The sequence below is a fragment of the Sturnus vulgaris genome, chromosome Z (genome assembly GCF_052056855.1).
Source record: "Sturnus vulgaris isolate bStuVul1 chromosome Z, bStuVul1.hap1, whole genome shotgun sequence".
NCBI lineage: Eukaryota > Metazoa > Chordata > Aves > Passeriformes > Sturnidae > Sturnus > Sturnus vulgaris.
Window position 1 is genome coordinate 29,543,378 of NC_142283.1, and position 16,681 is coordinate 29,560,058.

At 33.7% G+C, this 16,681-nt stretch overlaps 1 protein-coding gene across 11 annotated transcripts in view; it reads right to left on the bottom strand.

The window, feature by feature from the left end:
- Positions 1–16,681, bottom strand: part of ADGRV1 (adhesion G protein-coupled receptor V1) — a 270,560-nt gene that overhangs the window by 192,668 nt on the left and 61,211 nt on the right. For all 11 annotated transcript variants that reach the window (XR_015799671.1, XM_088157236.1, XM_088157229.1 and 8 more), the window contains 11 exons: positions 15,668–15,877; positions 11,208–11,338; positions 10,865–10,964; positions 9,767–9,946; positions 8,150–8,313; positions 7,491–7,584; positions 4,767–4,845; positions 4,008–4,146; positions 3,355–3,496; positions 2,663–2,925; positions 1,017–1,192 (listed from right to left, as the gene is read on the bottom strand). Coding sequence is in view for 10 of the 11 variants with exons in the window: in XM_088157236.1 (XP_088013362.1) it covers positions 1,017–1,192; positions 2,663–2,925; positions 3,355–3,496; positions 4,008–4,146; positions 4,767–4,845; positions 7,491–7,584; positions 8,150–8,313; positions 9,767–9,946; positions 10,865–10,964; positions 11,208–11,338; positions 15,668–15,877 (1,678 nt within the window). In the remaining variant the exon portion in view is untranslated. The remainder of the gene's footprint in view (positions 1–1,016; positions 1,193–2,662; positions 2,926–3,354; positions 3,497–4,007; positions 4,147–4,766; positions 4,846–7,490; positions 7,585–8,149; positions 8,314–9,766; positions 9,947–10,864; positions 10,965–11,207; positions 11,339–15,667; positions 15,878–16,681) is intronic.

Sequence of the window (16,681 nt, forward strand, 5' to 3'; positions counted from 1 at the left end):
CTCACTACCCTCACAGTAAAGAATTTCTTCCTAATATCTAATCTTAACCTACTGTCTTTCAGTTTTAAGCCATTCCCTTTTGTCTTGTCACTACATGCCCTTGCCAAAAGTCCCTCTCCAACTTTCACATAAGATTCCTTTAGGTACTGGAAAGTTACAATTGGGTCAGGCCAAAGCCACCTCTTCTCCTGACTGAACAATCTCAATTCTCTCAGCATTTCCTCATAGCAGAGGTGCTCCATCCCCCTCATCAATTGAGTGGCCTTCTCTGGTCTTGCTTCTACAGTTTCATGACCTTCCTGTGCTGGAGCCCCAGAGCTGGAGGCAGCTCTGCAGGTGAGGTCTCACCATAGTGAGAGGAGGGGCAGAAGTCCCTCCCTCACCTTCTGCCCAAACTGCTTTGGATGCAGCCCAGGACACATTTGGCTTTCTGGGCTGGGAGTGCCCATGGCTGGCTCATGTCCAGCCCCTCACAGCACCCCCATGTCCTTTGGGGCAGGGCAGCTCTCGATCTGTTCATCCCCAGCCTGTACTGAGGGTGCTCTGACCCAGGTGCAGCACTTTGCACCTGGTCTTGTTACACCTCACGAGATTCCCAAGGGCCACTTCTTGAGCTTGTCTACGTAAGATGACTCATTTGGTTCTGAAAAACAGCCCTGAGTGAGGGTATATCTTACACAAGCTAAAATAAATAGGTAAATTAGAAAATTTTTGATTCATGGGACACTGGTCTATGGAATTGTACGGAATTCTTAGTATGTACTACTATTAGTGAAATGTTTGGGCACTAATGAAGTATTGTTTCAAGGAAAAATGCATCGAGAAATCAACATTTCTAATGATGAACTGTCAATTTTAAGTGTTTCCCTGTTCTTCTGTATAGCAGTAATTGTATTTGGCAAATTGGGTACTTTTAAAAATCATAAATTTTACAACTGGATTACTAAATTTTTTTAAAGGGAAACCATCCCTAGGGAATATGAAAAACTTCCTTTAATTAAATCAGGGTTCAGTACCTATTTATTACTGGGTAGATGCTGAAAAGCCCCAGTGGAGCCTGGTTCTGTAATACTGTAATCATAGTTTGCACTCTGGTGCCTAGTCTGGCTCCTCCAGTTGGATTGAACAGGGTGACAATAAAGTGCTCATCCAATTCTGGTTCTTCATCCAGGATTGCAGAAATCCGCAGTGTCTGACAAGAAACAAGCATAGAAAGCTGCTGAGACTTGACAGCTAACAATGAATAGTATTATTCAGGCCATACTGCTGTTTCTGTTCTTTCTCTGTACAGCTCCGGACAGCAGGGCAACACAATAGCAGCTCTCGAAACTGGAGAAGGCAGGAGTAAGGCATGGACAGCTCAGACAGGGGTTCTATAGTAATCTCTCTGGTGACCTCCATTAGTGCAACACTAATGTGAGCATATCCACTTTCTTTTTATTTTTCCTTTCCCCTCTTTCCTCTTGTCCCAAGATTCTCTGAAATATAACAGGTTTCGATCCTTTTTTTTTATTTCTGTTTTGTACTTATCCACATGTTCCTTGGTAATTCATAGTCCCCACATAGCTACCTTATTCCCTTATGCAGCTCAGTCAAGTTGGGTTTGCTTTAGTTGTCAACTGAACTATTTCATGGGCAACATGGTAATTACACTTCTGGTACTGAGAAAAAAGAAGGAAAAAACTGCAATAGGGGAATATTTTAAACACTCTCTTCTTGATGCTTTATTCCCTCTACTGCACCATGGTGGATAAGAATAAGATTGTCACAAGGTGGTCTCAAATCAGCAGAGAGCTCTCTAGAAAGAAGTAGGTGTTCTCCTTGTCATTCTCCCCATTACCTAAAGAGGTGAGAGTTACGGTAGTACATGTAGCTTTGCCTTAGAAAAATTATTTAGTAATGAAAGATCTGGAACTAAAATAGAGCTTAAAACATTTTAGCTCTCTATTTACTTCTGCAATAAACCATATTGGACAACTGTATCAAGAAATCTTCTACTTCCTACTTCTCACAGATCTACTAAACTGGCCATCACTGAGGTGCCAAATTAATTTTGGGTTCAGAAACTGAAAACCAGTGTTTGCAGAAAGGTTTGTTTCAGATTCTACTTCCCTAACCATAATATACTAACCTACTATTGACACACTTAAGATAGCTCATTTTCTAGCTGACATTCTTATGGGGACAGTACAGAAGCAGTGGGATTAATACTGCCAGAAAAATAAATAATTTTCAATTTCCAAAACTCTGAAAGCTGCTCACCCTTTGCCTTTGCTGCAGCAAAATCTCTTCAGTTCAGGCCACATAAAGAAATGGTATTTTTAATTCCACCAAAATTATTTACAGTAGCAAATTATGACTTCATGTCAAAATTTGTCCTTCAGCTATATACTAAACACATGTAAATAAATTGTCCTATACACACATCATATGATATACCCATTATATTGTTTTCAATTTACCTGAAGTATTACAAAGAGAGAAATACCTACAGAAAAGTATATTCAATTTTTCTGCACTCCCACAACTCAGTTTATTCTGAGAATTAATTACAACAAAAGAAAAAAATTAACACGTTAAAAAAACCACAAACATTGCTGAAATCTTCCAAATAATTTTTTAAAAAGCCTTCTTCACTTTTGTGTTATAACTATCATATTACCTTAAATCTGACTCCCTCTTCCAGCACAATGTATCCTTGAGAAGGGGTCAAATCCACTGATGGTTCTGAAGAATTAATCTCACTTACAAGATACTGAACAGACACTGTTCCAAATATTCCCTGAGGAGGTTCTCTAATGATATTTAATACTGCAGTACTTTCCATCAGATGGAGAGCTGTTTGCTCTCTTAGGAAGAAGTGATCACTGTTATTGAACGACAAAATTCCATGTCCGTCATCATTGGCAAATATAGTAATTGTGGCTTTCGGGAAACAAATAATAGAAATATGCTTCAATTAACATAATAAAGTATAACTGCATACATATACAAACAAATTAATAGATACATAAATCCATTCTTTCTTTAATATATGTATATTGCTTTTCTGTTCCTGATATTACTTAGCAGGATATGTAAGTATTTTGCTTTATCTAGGAAGATTTCTAGAAAGGAAGAATCTAGGCTGTCTTATTAAAACATCCAGCTTTTGCATTTTCTGATTCCCTGTTTTACATATTATTTTGTTAGTTTTACATTTTTCAAACGGATGTTTAAGAACTTTCCAAATGAGTTTAATAATCTATTGTAGGAGCACACTGGTGTTTTCTAAAACATGATTATTCAGAAGAATGAAATTAAAGTGACTAAGATAGAATTCTGAAAAATGAGAACTTCAAAACTAAGTTTTACCTGTTGTGTTCTCCCCTAATTCCAGGCCAAATGAGGGATTTGCTAGAATTAACTGGAACTTTTCAACACCTTCAGGAATATCATCATCACAAATCACAACGACAACAGATTTATGCCTTTCTCCATCAGCAAAAAAGAGAGTCTAGCATTGAAACACAGAAAGCAGTGAACATTCAACAGCTGACAATGCTCACAGAAATTTTAAATTTAGGTAAAGCAGAATTGCCTTAAAGAGGGAGGAAAGAAGAAGCAAGAAGAGGAGTAATTTCTATGTCCCTTATAAATTGATTGAAAAAGAAGCAAAACAGTTAAATAGTTTAGCACATTGCAGAGTGAGGACAAACAAGAGAAATTCACTTTGAAAGTTCTGTTGCAAAAAATATTAAATCTTACATGAAATCTTATATGCTTTTGTCTAAGCAAAATTGTATTTGAAATAGATGTTTGAAAGTTTACAAATGCTTCAGTACTAAAGAAGAAAGAAAGACTAAAATAAGATGAATAAATCTATTTCACTCTATTCAGATGATCAGAGCAACTGAAACAAGTTGAGAAATCTAGACGTACTAGTGCCCATTCTGCGGAATAAATAAGATGCTCTTTAGAAGAAGTTGAAGAAATTATAACTATTAGATTTAAAATTTACTTCTTACCCTTGAGATCACATTAAAATCCAAACCCAGCTGTGCCTCCAAATTCTGGGCATAAAAAAACACAGACACATTTCCATAAGATCCTTTGTTTCGATATGCCATTATGGTGAGATTCCCATGAGATTCATTAACTTCAAAACTAAAACAAAAACCAAAACAAATTCTCAGTGCTCACTGAGCATGTTCTTTTATAAGATGGTAGATAATTGCTATAGTTTCACTTAAAATCATCCCCTCTACCTTTTAAGAAAAAGGCACTATTATAGTAAGGCATCATACTACTTGTCTAACGCAACCATTATATCTTTTCTTTCTTATCAAAATAGAATTGAACTATAGGACCTTTCTCCCCTACTTATTATTGGCAGATTAAGACTGTCTATGAGCATGGATGCCTTCTTCCTAGCTCCTGGCAATCATAGGGAAATATCTGGGAGACAGCAATGTGCATGCTTACATGGATGAAGAGGCTGGGGCATTGGATGGAGGCTTGAGGGAGTGATGAAAGTTCACAATACCAAAGGACAATAGTGAAAATAAGTACATGACAACAGGAGATTTCTGAGTAAACATATTGTAAATGTTGGTTTCTAGTGTGGGAATTATCTTTCCTGTTCCACTAAACTGAATGATGTGATGTCATCTCAAAAATTTGATCCTTTTGTTATTAGGAGTTTTACTGTTAATTGAAAATTAAAATAGTTGGGCAACACTAATCCTTAACTCCCACAGGGAGCTCTTCAAGGTGACAAGACTTACGTGGTACTTTCCCATTCAACTACTCCGCTTACTCCATCATTAGCATCAATAATAATTTGAGAAGCTAAACCTTCCACATCTAAACAGGAAAACAGAAAGACAAGTATCTAAGAAAAGTAGAATTCATCTTCATTATTTTCAAGAATAACAGAAGCATTTCTTTATATCTTTACTAATTTTGTAGAAGAAATACATAATTTTCCATTACCAAAATGTGGAGGAGAAAATGAAGTGGTCAGGGTACTTGGAAAGGCTTGAATAAAATCTGTTCTTACTAGCTTACTATTAAAACTGCAGCACAGTGCATTTAATTACCAACATTAAATGTAATGCATTAAAAAAAATAAATATTGAAGAAAACTCATGGCACAAAAAAGTAGAAAATGACAAAAGCAAGATTTTTCATCAAGTCATAATTCATCAAGTCGTAATTCATTGTGTGGCTTTATTATGATGATATGTAATGTTTTGCAGACTGTGGCATTCTGAATATGGGAGGGAAAATGAGTAAAAAAGATTAAAAATTACCCAGTATATAATATTTTATTTGTTTCAGTGCCTAATAATAAATCTTAATGGCACACACCACAGATTCTATTATTAAAAAAAATATTAATTTCCTTTTAGTTAATGTACTTGAACATTCTATTACTACATAAAAACTGATATATCTTCACAATAACTCTGTAAGATTATTGCATGTATTGCCCTATGAAAATACTGAATAATAGATTAATGCCAGCAATTTCCACTAATTTCAGGGGCCAGAACTTGACAGTCAGAACTTGATTCTTCTGAAAAAATAATGCCTTATTTTGTTTAAACAGCATCACATTAATTTATGTCAATTTACTTTTAATAAAAATTAAAAAAGAAATTAAGACTGACAATTTCTATAAGACAAATTGACTCCACTAAATCTGTAGTAAATATATTATTTTTAGATCCATCAGAGAGATTTCTATTAAATCAGATAAAACTGAATAAAAGTAAAAGATCACTGCCATGAATCCAAACCTGACACTATGAGATAGTGATTAACGTGAGCAGCAGCTGCAACACCTCTACACAGACAGCAGAAAGGTTTAGAAATCCATAGGGATTACAGTGCATATAGACCCTTCAGCTTCCTAACTGGTATTTTCCCTCATCATATCTGAGAGTCAGATCAACTCACTCAAGGTCTATAATACTTCGCTTTCAACATCAGACCTCTTATTTCATATCTGGCATTTTTCCCGTCTCTTGATTCCCTCCTGCCATTTTACCCCATCTTAAGTCTTTCTTCTATCCAATAAGTTTATTTATTTTTCTTTCATCATTCTTAAGTATCGAACGTTTTCCCTTTTTTTAATTCCTTGCACTTTTGTATTAAGTGTTGGGCCTTTTCTTCCACCTTTTCTAGACAATGGAATGGAGCAAGAGAAGCATGAAGAAAACAGAACTGTCCTTATGTTTGCTGGTTTTGCTCCATATCCATGAAGTCCCAGATCAGAAATAAAGGTCACTTAAGTTCCATGTGTTTAACTGTATGTCACAGACATCCCAGACTTTCACCACATATTGCATGCATGTGACTAAGACAGGGACAGCATTTACAATATATTCCAGATGGGTACGATTAACTGCATGCCACTATCATGTGCAGAACACCCATCACTTTTGATATCAGACACCTAGAATTATATTAAAGATTTTCTATGGGGTACAGGATTACTAAATCCTAAACAAAGGCATGACACCAACAAGGATTTGAATTCTCAATCATAACAAAGAAAATAAGTAAAAAGGGAAAACAAGATTAGAAAATAGTCTGATAACAGAATTTATTGTGACATTTTATGGTGAGGACAAACTTTTGCTTCATGGATTAAAACTATTATCTCATCATCCTAAGTATATCAGAGTCAAATGGTCATGACTCAGACTGCTAACCACTTATGGCAGAAGGTAAGATTATACCACACTCAGAAGAATTTAAATCAGGAAATCATTCATACTTTAATGTTACTCTTTTTATGTTTTAAATTTTAGATTCAACTAATCACAGCTCAGTGTCTACACATCAGCAATCAGTCTTGGAAGTTACCTTTCAGTCTGTAACGAATTAATTCTGTCACTTCAATACGCATGCAAAGAAAGGGAAAAAGTCACAGAGGATGTTAGAAATAATCAGCATAATTAGTCACTGGTGCCATAGGATAAGCCGTCTTTAAAGCCAATGGCAACTCTGCTACTGAGTTCAGCAGCAGAATGAGGACCTAAATAAGCAAACAATAAATGAAGTTGTGTGAAAGAATAGGAATACAGTAGATCATGACTCCTAAATCTGATACAGAGTAATAAAAAGGTATTTTTGAAAGAGTGGGCAAAGGAGCTAATTGAAGGAATTCTTTGTACATACTTGTTTCCATAATTTACTTGGAAATTAAAATCACATTAACACATTGCCAATAGAACTTTTGAGATAACTGTGTTTTCCAACTGCTAATTGCTAATTACTAATTACTCTATTAAAATTGTCATTTTTACAGGGTTTTAAAAGGTAAGAAGCCAGTGTAATGTCTATGTTTGATGTTCTACAATGTTTCTTGCAGAATACCCTGTCTCATTTTGGCTTATTTGGGAAGTGGCAAGTGGAATAATGAAATGCCAGAGTAATATAATATGCATTCAATTGATATAAAAATAAAGTGAAACGTAATCGTTTTTAAATTATTTTACCCAGTCTAGGTGGTGAGGAAGTTGAATGGTTCACGATAAGTTCCACTGAAGTTAAATTAACCAAGAAGAATTCTTGCACTTCTGGTACATCATCCTACAAAACACAAATCCAGTATATTCTCTTTCCTTTTTCTTTAAGAAACAATCACAGAATTTGTCAAAAAGCAATACACTAGAAGTCTCTAACCTTATAGTAACAATAGAATTAATTTATGCTTCCATTTTCCTGTAACACTTTTACATAAGATGTTAATTATGAAGCAAGACATTATATTTAATGGAAAAGACGGTGGTGACACTGAACCAGATGTGAATAAATTTCTGCTCAGTTTTAAAGGCACAAATAGAAACCACTGATAAAGTAAGAACCTGATAAAGCTTTTCACTGGTAAAGTAGTAGCAAGCAATGAATTACACTAGTTTGAATATCATAAAATAAAATCTTAATGAGAGAGTTAAATTTCACTTAAATAAGCACTGTCCTCTGTTATTACTTGTCCTTCTGTGATTTTACCATTAAAGATCAAAGCAGTCTTTCTAAATTAAAATAAAATTGATAGCTTCAATTAATACAGCTTGCAGATACAGATTCAGGTTTCACAATATTCCTTTTCAGTTATCATACAAATAAGCATAGAGTGAAAGGATACAGAATTTACCTCTAGAATAGTAACATTTATGGCAGCTGATGTTTCTCCTTCTTCCAAAATCACAGAGTCAGAAACAGCTACATAATCAGCTCCTGGTTCAGCCAAGGTCCCCTCTGTCTGGTTACTTAAGGAGACCAATCCTGGAACTGTGGCATATGTAACATTGATGGCACCTGTTCAAAATGTGACAAAAAACCTCACTTTTTAAAATTCTTATGTAATGCTCACTGGAATAGACAAAGAAAGAGATCAAACGCTCATTGAAAAAATGCAACACTTAACTACAAACCAGAGGATTAAAACTAATCTGAAACCAATGAGACCTATTTCTTTCAGTCTTTTGTCCAAGATCACTGTGACTTTCTGTCACAGGACAGAAAGCATTAGGACCCAGTGTAATAATATATTTGAGGCACTGTGAACTTCAAATATTGCATTACATACCTGGGACATCTAATGTATTATTGATACTAGGTTTGGTGTCAAGGGAAGTAGAGTGTTTCAGGACCAGATGATGTCTAAGAAAGGCTCTAAATTTAGTTTTCTTTCTAGACAGACTGACACAGATGCTGAGAGAGAATTAAAATTACGGGATATATGGATACATTTGACTGCAGGAAAAGCTAAACTTTTTTTCTATAATAAAGACACATCTCACCAATCTGCCAGAGTAAGTCAAATTGCAAATTTAAAGAGAGTGATCCCAGAGATAAAATGACAAATTAAATTCAAAGTTAATCTGTATGAAATAAAACATAAGGCATAAAAGAATCTTAGTTTTAATAAATAAATATGGAGTTCAAGTGAGAGATTTTACATTTACAATGGATACTTAGAACAAACTAATAGTTTCCTAAGTAGTGTTTGGAAGTTAATTTAGATACTGATTAGAATTAAAAAAGAAAGGGGAAAACAAAGAAATGACATTTAAATTCCTCTACAAATCTGTAATGTGTCCAGATATTGAATATTTGTTTCACCTCAAAACAGATAAAAAAAAATAAGAGAGATTATCACTGAGTTCTAAATATAGTCTAAAAACGTAAATAGAAAATTATAATGCATGTTATCTCTCAATGGAAGTCAAAATACTCAGGAAAGAAACACAAAAACTATTTTGGCACACAGCATATTATTGAAATTAGTACCATTTAATCTTATTTTAAAAGAAAAATTGAATTGAATAATTCTTAGGAAAGGCATAAACTGATTTCAGAGGCGTCAATGCAACTTTTTCCATGGGATATTCCTAAACTGTCAGATTCTGGAAGTTTACAGAGGGGATGTTGTGGGAATGATAATTCCATACAAGCTCCTTTTCTCACGTTTCTTTATTTCTTCTGGACAGACTAAAAATTCAAGACATATTTGCTGGACATAAAAGTACAACCCTAACAGCCAACTAGTTACATCACAGCTGCCAGATCCCATGCTGTGGAATTAAAGGTTATGGTTTCAGTTCTAGCTAAAACTTCGTTTCCAAGTCCAGAGTAAGGGGCCTAGAAGTTCTGAAAACCTCAGTTGTATCCAAGATTTTCCAGATTTTCTAGCCCCCCTGTCATGGCATTCATTTGTCTAATTATTTTGAAAACAAAATTTAATTTCTCTTGGAGATGTTATACAAACCTAGAGATCCAAATTCTCTATTAATAAAAAGCTGAACTGTTCTGTTTTCCTCTGGAAGTAAAACTACCCTAGATGGAGAAGCAAAATTCAGTAGTCCATGTGGTTCATCACTAGCTTCTACTGTCAGAACAGCTTCATATCCCTGACTATCCAAAACAGCAGCACCAGCAAGAGAAACACCTGCAAAAGAATCAACAGACTACAGTTAATAATGTTAGGTAAATAAAGTTTTGCCTTACATTACTGCTATTTTTATGTAAAAATGACAGCCAGTAACACCGCAAATTAAATCAAACCAAACACATTATATGCTCACTGAATTTTACGGATGGTGTGGAATGTGTATGTAATTGCATTCTATAACAAGCACAGAAACATTCAATCACAACAAAAATTGTATGCATAAAAACGACAGAGTTCAAGACTATATTAAGAAATGAGAAAACCTGAAGAGACAATGCTAAATATGAACTTTCCTAAACTACTTGTATTGTAAAAGGAAAGAGAAAGTTTTTCTAGAATTCATTATAAAAGTTAAAATTATATTCAACTTCTCAATCATTCCATTAAGAAATTACTACAAGTGTTGCCTTGATGACTAACTGCATTAATTCATACTTATCCTGAAGGATTACAAGAGTAAACAAATTATTAAGACAAGTTGGCAAGGCACCTATCAGCAACACCACCCATGTCAAGTTAGTTTGGTGTTTAGACACTCATTCCAGTTTAATGAAGGGTATTTCAGAAGAGATGCAGTTTCATGCTTCTTTTCTCATCATAATTTCAATGAAAGAGTAAAATATTCTGACCTCCTGTAATTCAGAGACAGATCAGCAAGACAGCTTGGCAGACAAGATTGTTTAAAAAGATAAAAATATTGATTTATTTTGTGACACCTGTATTATACAGTATGCATAAATACAGAGATGTGTCCAGCCTGTTTCAATAAAATGTGAACAAATTTTGCCCAGTTTGCAACATTTTCAATATTCTTAGTCCTACACTTCCAAAATGGCTCAATTCATGCAGAACTATTACAATACTAAATGGCAATTTTAGGTATAGCAGATATAGTAGTCTGTAGTTCAGCATTACCTTCTGTTTTGATGTTGTATAGGATGATCTGGTATTCTTCTTTTTCTTCTGGAATATGATCATCTAGCAAGTGGACATATAATGTTGTATTCAATACCCCCTGTAAATGTTATTGATAAACTGATTAGTCATTAGTATACAGAGTACAATTAATACCATTCTAGCATATGTATTTTGAGCAATACCTTTAAGAAATGTCAAGTTAAAATACTGAAAACTACACACTGTCTGCAGTTTAATCATAATAAGACAAAGAAGACTGCTATAAAAGCATATTTGTTTTGTCAGTTCACTTCAAATTACAATATACTCTTGTAGCCATTAGATTTGCTTATGGACTCACCTCAGGGAAAAAGAGAATTCCAGAATAGTATTCAAAATTTTGTTGTACGTTATGTCCAACTATTTTCCACTCAACAGTAACATTTCCCAGACCTGGGGCAGTTCTTACAACATGGAATTGCAGTTGTTCTCCTAGGAACAAAGAACAAAATGCAGTATTTTGGGGTTTATTCTTCTACAATTCAACTGTTAAAATGAAAAAAATATTAATCACAGTTAAAGCATTTTTTAATGTAAAACCTTGATATTTTTAATAGTGAGCTTCCTAGTAATTATGTGATTTTTTTTTTTTAATATTGAAACAAAACCCCCACAAATCTAAACCCTTTCTTCATGAGTTTTTATGAATTTAGTTCATTCTTGGAAAGAACTATAAACATATAAAGGAACCTGGTACATATGCATAACTGCTATCAAAGCATGTACAAAACAAAGAGCAGTATCTGTTTGTGAACTACACAGAGAATAAATGCTCTACACACAGCTTTAACAGAGTCTTCTACAGCAGGTAACTGGCAAGGAGTAGGCAGGTTCCTAACATCTGCAGTATCTTATGACTTTATAGAGTGCATGTGGAAAAATGCTAGCAATTACCTGCAAGTTCCATTTACGTGAGTTTGAATTTACAAATGTTATCAGTTTATGGAGGTTAGAAAACATCCAGAAAAAAAAATCATAATTTTAAAAGGACAGTATTTAGAAGCAAAAAATTGATGTTTTATAAAATAAAAATAATTTTAATAATCTATTATAATTTCAGAGATAATAAGTATCAAATGAAAATATGCATCTATAAGAAGTAGTTATGGTATTTTTTCTACATTTATAATATTTAAACAAATGGTCACTTAAAGAGTAAACTCTAGAAAGTTTTGAAAAATTAAGAAAATTCATATAATTATAAAGTATGAAATAGCTATATACAAAATAAATATGTGATATAAAATTAAATATTTAAAGTATGGGCATGTAAAATTACATATTACATTAATATGATATAGATCAGCAGGTAGCTTTAGTAAAATTATGCAATACATCCACATTTGAGGAGAGATTTTATTTTAATACTCAAGTGTATTGCATCTGTATGCCAACAGCATTTCTCCAGTTCACAGAATGGAAGTTTGCCAGTATATAATTATGGAATTGTTTTTCAAGGACATGAAATACACAGAAATTTAGAATACTGAGGTGCTTGGAAGTAATCATGTTAACTTAGGTCCATCCTCAATTGACTGAAAATTACTTTTTCAATATTGCTATAAATTGACTTGAATTTTTTTTGCTGTTGCAAAACTGGAAATAATTCCATCTTTTAGTTTGTGTTATGTACATACTTAAAAGCCACCCCATTGAGAAAGGCTGAGATACATCTGTGAAAGGCAAAGAGCAGATGTGGTGTTAGATTATGTTCTTAGTCCATGACATACAGAATTGAGTAGCACAGCTACTCTGACTGACTGTAACTCAAGGAACACCAAATTGGGATGCTTATCTGGTTATTCTGGCATATTATATTGCAGAATAATATTGCATATCTAAAATTGGCAGGAAAACAAAATTGATCAGTTTCTGGACATGTTCTCTGTTTGGTAAGGAAATATTTGAGAGATGTCAATTTATTGGCTATGAATGAGATAGATATGAACAATAAACTTCAAAAGACCTTAATATAATAACTTGAAAAATAAAATTCTAAGGAAGTAATACAAAAATTGTATACATCAATTTTCAAGTACATACAATTAGTATCAGTCTCATCATTTCAAACTTCATTTAAACCTTGTTTTAAGTTGCCCCAGTAGTTCTAAGAGAACAAAGAATTCAAAATTGATTGACATCACAGGAATTTTGCTCCTACAGTCAGACATTTGAGGACAGATTGACAATTTACAGGTCCTTCTACGCCTAATTTCTTATATCATTTAATACTGCTCTGAAATCTGTTTATCCCATTTGAGAATTTTGCACACCCATGGCAAACAAATAAATATTTGACACAAAAAAATAATTAATATCATCACAGAACACACAATATAGACAAAGGTTATTTCAATGCAACATTATGTAATACAACAAATTTTCACTGAAGACTGTAAAACACTTCAAGATACAGAACCTTGATACACTGTAATCCAAGAACCAAGAAGAAGCTTGAAGTACAAATAATTTTAATTAAAGACCTCCAGTAGTCAGCTATGGACCCATGTGAAGCGCAGCCAGCTTTACCAAAATCTTTGTTATTCCTATTCAGTAAGAAATACTAACACAAATAAAAATCACTTTCTGAAGACTGAAAGTATTTCTAGTTTAATTTCACTATTTTGTCGTATTTTTTTTTTATATATTTTACCATTTTAAATATTTGTTTAGATTTCTGCATTTATCAAGGAGAAGGAGACCTAATCCATTCTCCTCTTGTTCCTTATTTCAAGCTATTGCATTGTGTTTTCATCTAATTCAATCACAGGCAAACCAACTATTGCACGTTCCGCTTGTACTTAAATGCTGCCCTTGCCCTCAATATGGTGACTGTGTGAACGGAATATATTCATATATGTCACCAAGAGAGCAATGATCCATAGCTGAAGTGTGAAGAAAGCATTTATTCCCTTAAGTATCTCTCAAAACTGAGTAACCTACACTGCTAAACTTATTCCATATTAATAGGGCAAAAAGTGTGCCCTGAGCACTGTGTTACATATCAAAAGGCCTGGACCTTTTGATGCACAAATCCTTCACCAAGCTGTGTTTCACTAACCCTCTTAATTCCCTTCCCCCCTGACAAAGAGGTCCAAGTCTATGGGAAAGATTTTTAGTCTTTCACAGCACCCCGTTATCTTCAGTGAGAAAAATCCATTTATTTTCAGTTGACAGACAACAATGCAGAGAGAATATAAATACCTGAATTTTCTCACACTGAATATTTTCTAACCTCCCATCTGCATGGTTGTTCTTTAAGCAGATTTATAATGAACTTATTTTTCTCTTTCCTCACCAATCTTCAGTTTTTCAAATCTTTCCTCCCCACAGGGATAAATAATATGAACAGTTTGAAAAAAAATACTGAGTTGGTTAACAGAAACTCTTCGATAATATAATAAATAGAAAAGATAACATTATTTGGATTTATGTCTAATAATGTTTGTGTTTGTAAGAAAACTCTTGTTAATAAAAATGAAGTAAAAACACTGAAATTATATGAAAACCTTAGGACTTTTTTTTTTTTTAAATCAAAGTGAACTAGTTTGGCTGTTTTTTCTTGCTATAATGCAATGCACTATTTTTCACAAGCTGAAGAATTTGAATCAGTTACAGAACTATATGTATCAGATAAAAGCTCCAGATAAAAGCTTTCAGCTTCAGCATGCTATGACTAATATTTAACCACTGGGAAGTAGAGAAGTAGATAAGGTCTTCGTAACCTTGGGGAATGAGATGATTGGTATTAATTCCTTGGGCTCATTAACAGCTATTCTTAGACTGCCAGACTGCAGCTGGCTAGCCAGGCAAATCAGAACTGCTAATGTGGAGTAATGAAGGACAGAAACTGGGCACAATAGAATTAACACAAACTGTATCTAAACAAAACACAAAAGCTTATGGCGTCCTTTCATTATGGGGAAGAAAACAAACCATGCTCTTTTGAGAAAGACTTTTACTTCCAACAAAAAATTCAGTGCACACGTTCCTGGACAGCAAGTCTCTGTTAGTTTTCTCTAGCCATCAGTTTACACATCAGACAAATGTGAGATTACAATACACTGAGATTAGCAAAGGCTAACATGAGCAATCATCATCTGTATTTTTAGTGTCCTATGCAGAACTGTACCAAACCCTAGGTAAAACATGAAACATGCTCTCTTAAGACACTAGTAGACACTAGAGATCTAGCTATTATCGATCTCAAAAGTCATGACGGAGTGATAACATAAAGATTGTCACACTCCCAAAATGACCTGGCATAAAAAATATAAATAGAAACTTTAGAAAGATGGAAGATTTTTTTCCTATTTTTTTCCTGTGCGAATATTTTCTAGATAATTTAAAAATAATTTTAAGTCAGTGATAGATAATATTTGCTTAAGATTAGCAATTGGTCTGTATGATGGCAGTTATATACAGTTTTGGAATACGGTATAAATTAATGAGAAATGTTAAAAGGAGCACAGAAATGCAATGCCAGTGGAATCAAGGCATAACCTTCAATGGAAGAAAATGGAAGGGAAAGAACAAATGGTAAAATATGGGTTTGGAAATGGTGTATTCATCATTTCCATAGACTTCATTTAAGTGCTGTTTGCAGGAGTTAAAAATCCAAAGAAATGTGTGCTAAGTATGTGGTTATTCTGTTTGCTGGCATTTTCCGAATAGTGATAAGAATCACTGAATTGTTATCAACAGAAAGCACAAAGATGGAAGTTCATGTTAAACAGAGTGTGGTCAACACACAGAACCCACCTTCACGACCAATAACAGACCTTCCAGCTGTCTGGAAGCCAATGATTCCTGCCGCATTGTCACTTGCCAGGATAACCACTGTGACAGTGTCAAAACTGGGCAGAATCCTACTCCCTCCTTCAGTATTCACCAGGCTGATTATGATGCTTTCATTATCCTCTGGCTCCGGATCATCTAAAATGGTCAGTGTGACTATCTTTTTTGTTTCACCTAAAGGTAGAAGAACATGTACATATGTATGTGTTCATATGAAAATCACCTTTTAAAAAGATACAATCATCTATTCTAGTAGTAAATACTTAACTAATATAAAAAAGGACATGAAGAATCTTTACCTATTTACCTGTCTAGAAGTTATGACTATTGTTATGAAAATTTATTCAATTACTAATGAAAGTTTATATTAGGCAATACAATTAACAAATTATTAAATATGCTCTGTAGAAATTAACAATATTGGGATTTGGAATGCCTAGAATTCCTATTTGCTTTATAGGTTCTCCAGCTTTCAAATTTTAATTAGAAAAGAGGAATATAATTCTTGTAAAAAGAATTACCAAGTGAATAAATTTTCTGATGAGCTACATACAGACATACATACACAAAACTTGACTATATATTTACTGGACCAGAAAATGCATTAAAGTGGGCTGTCATTACATTAGTTACCTGTCTTCTGGAATATCAACAAATGACAGTGTAAGCAGAAAACACAATCAATTACCAGTCTCTATAATATATTACAATTTGCAACACAATCCATTGTATGTGCATAAGCTTTACTAATAATTTTATCAGTTTACCACATACATATTTTTTTTGCTATATTGCCTTTCAAAGTATTTTGAAAACAGATTTCGTAAACTTATAAACACTAATATAATTACATGTCAGTTTCCAAATCACTCCTGGCAACCCTTCATTTGAGTTCAGATGGTGTACCAAGCTAAGTGAACACTGGAATCATTACTACACTCCCATAAATTGTTTTCAAAACAACTGTTCCATCATCTC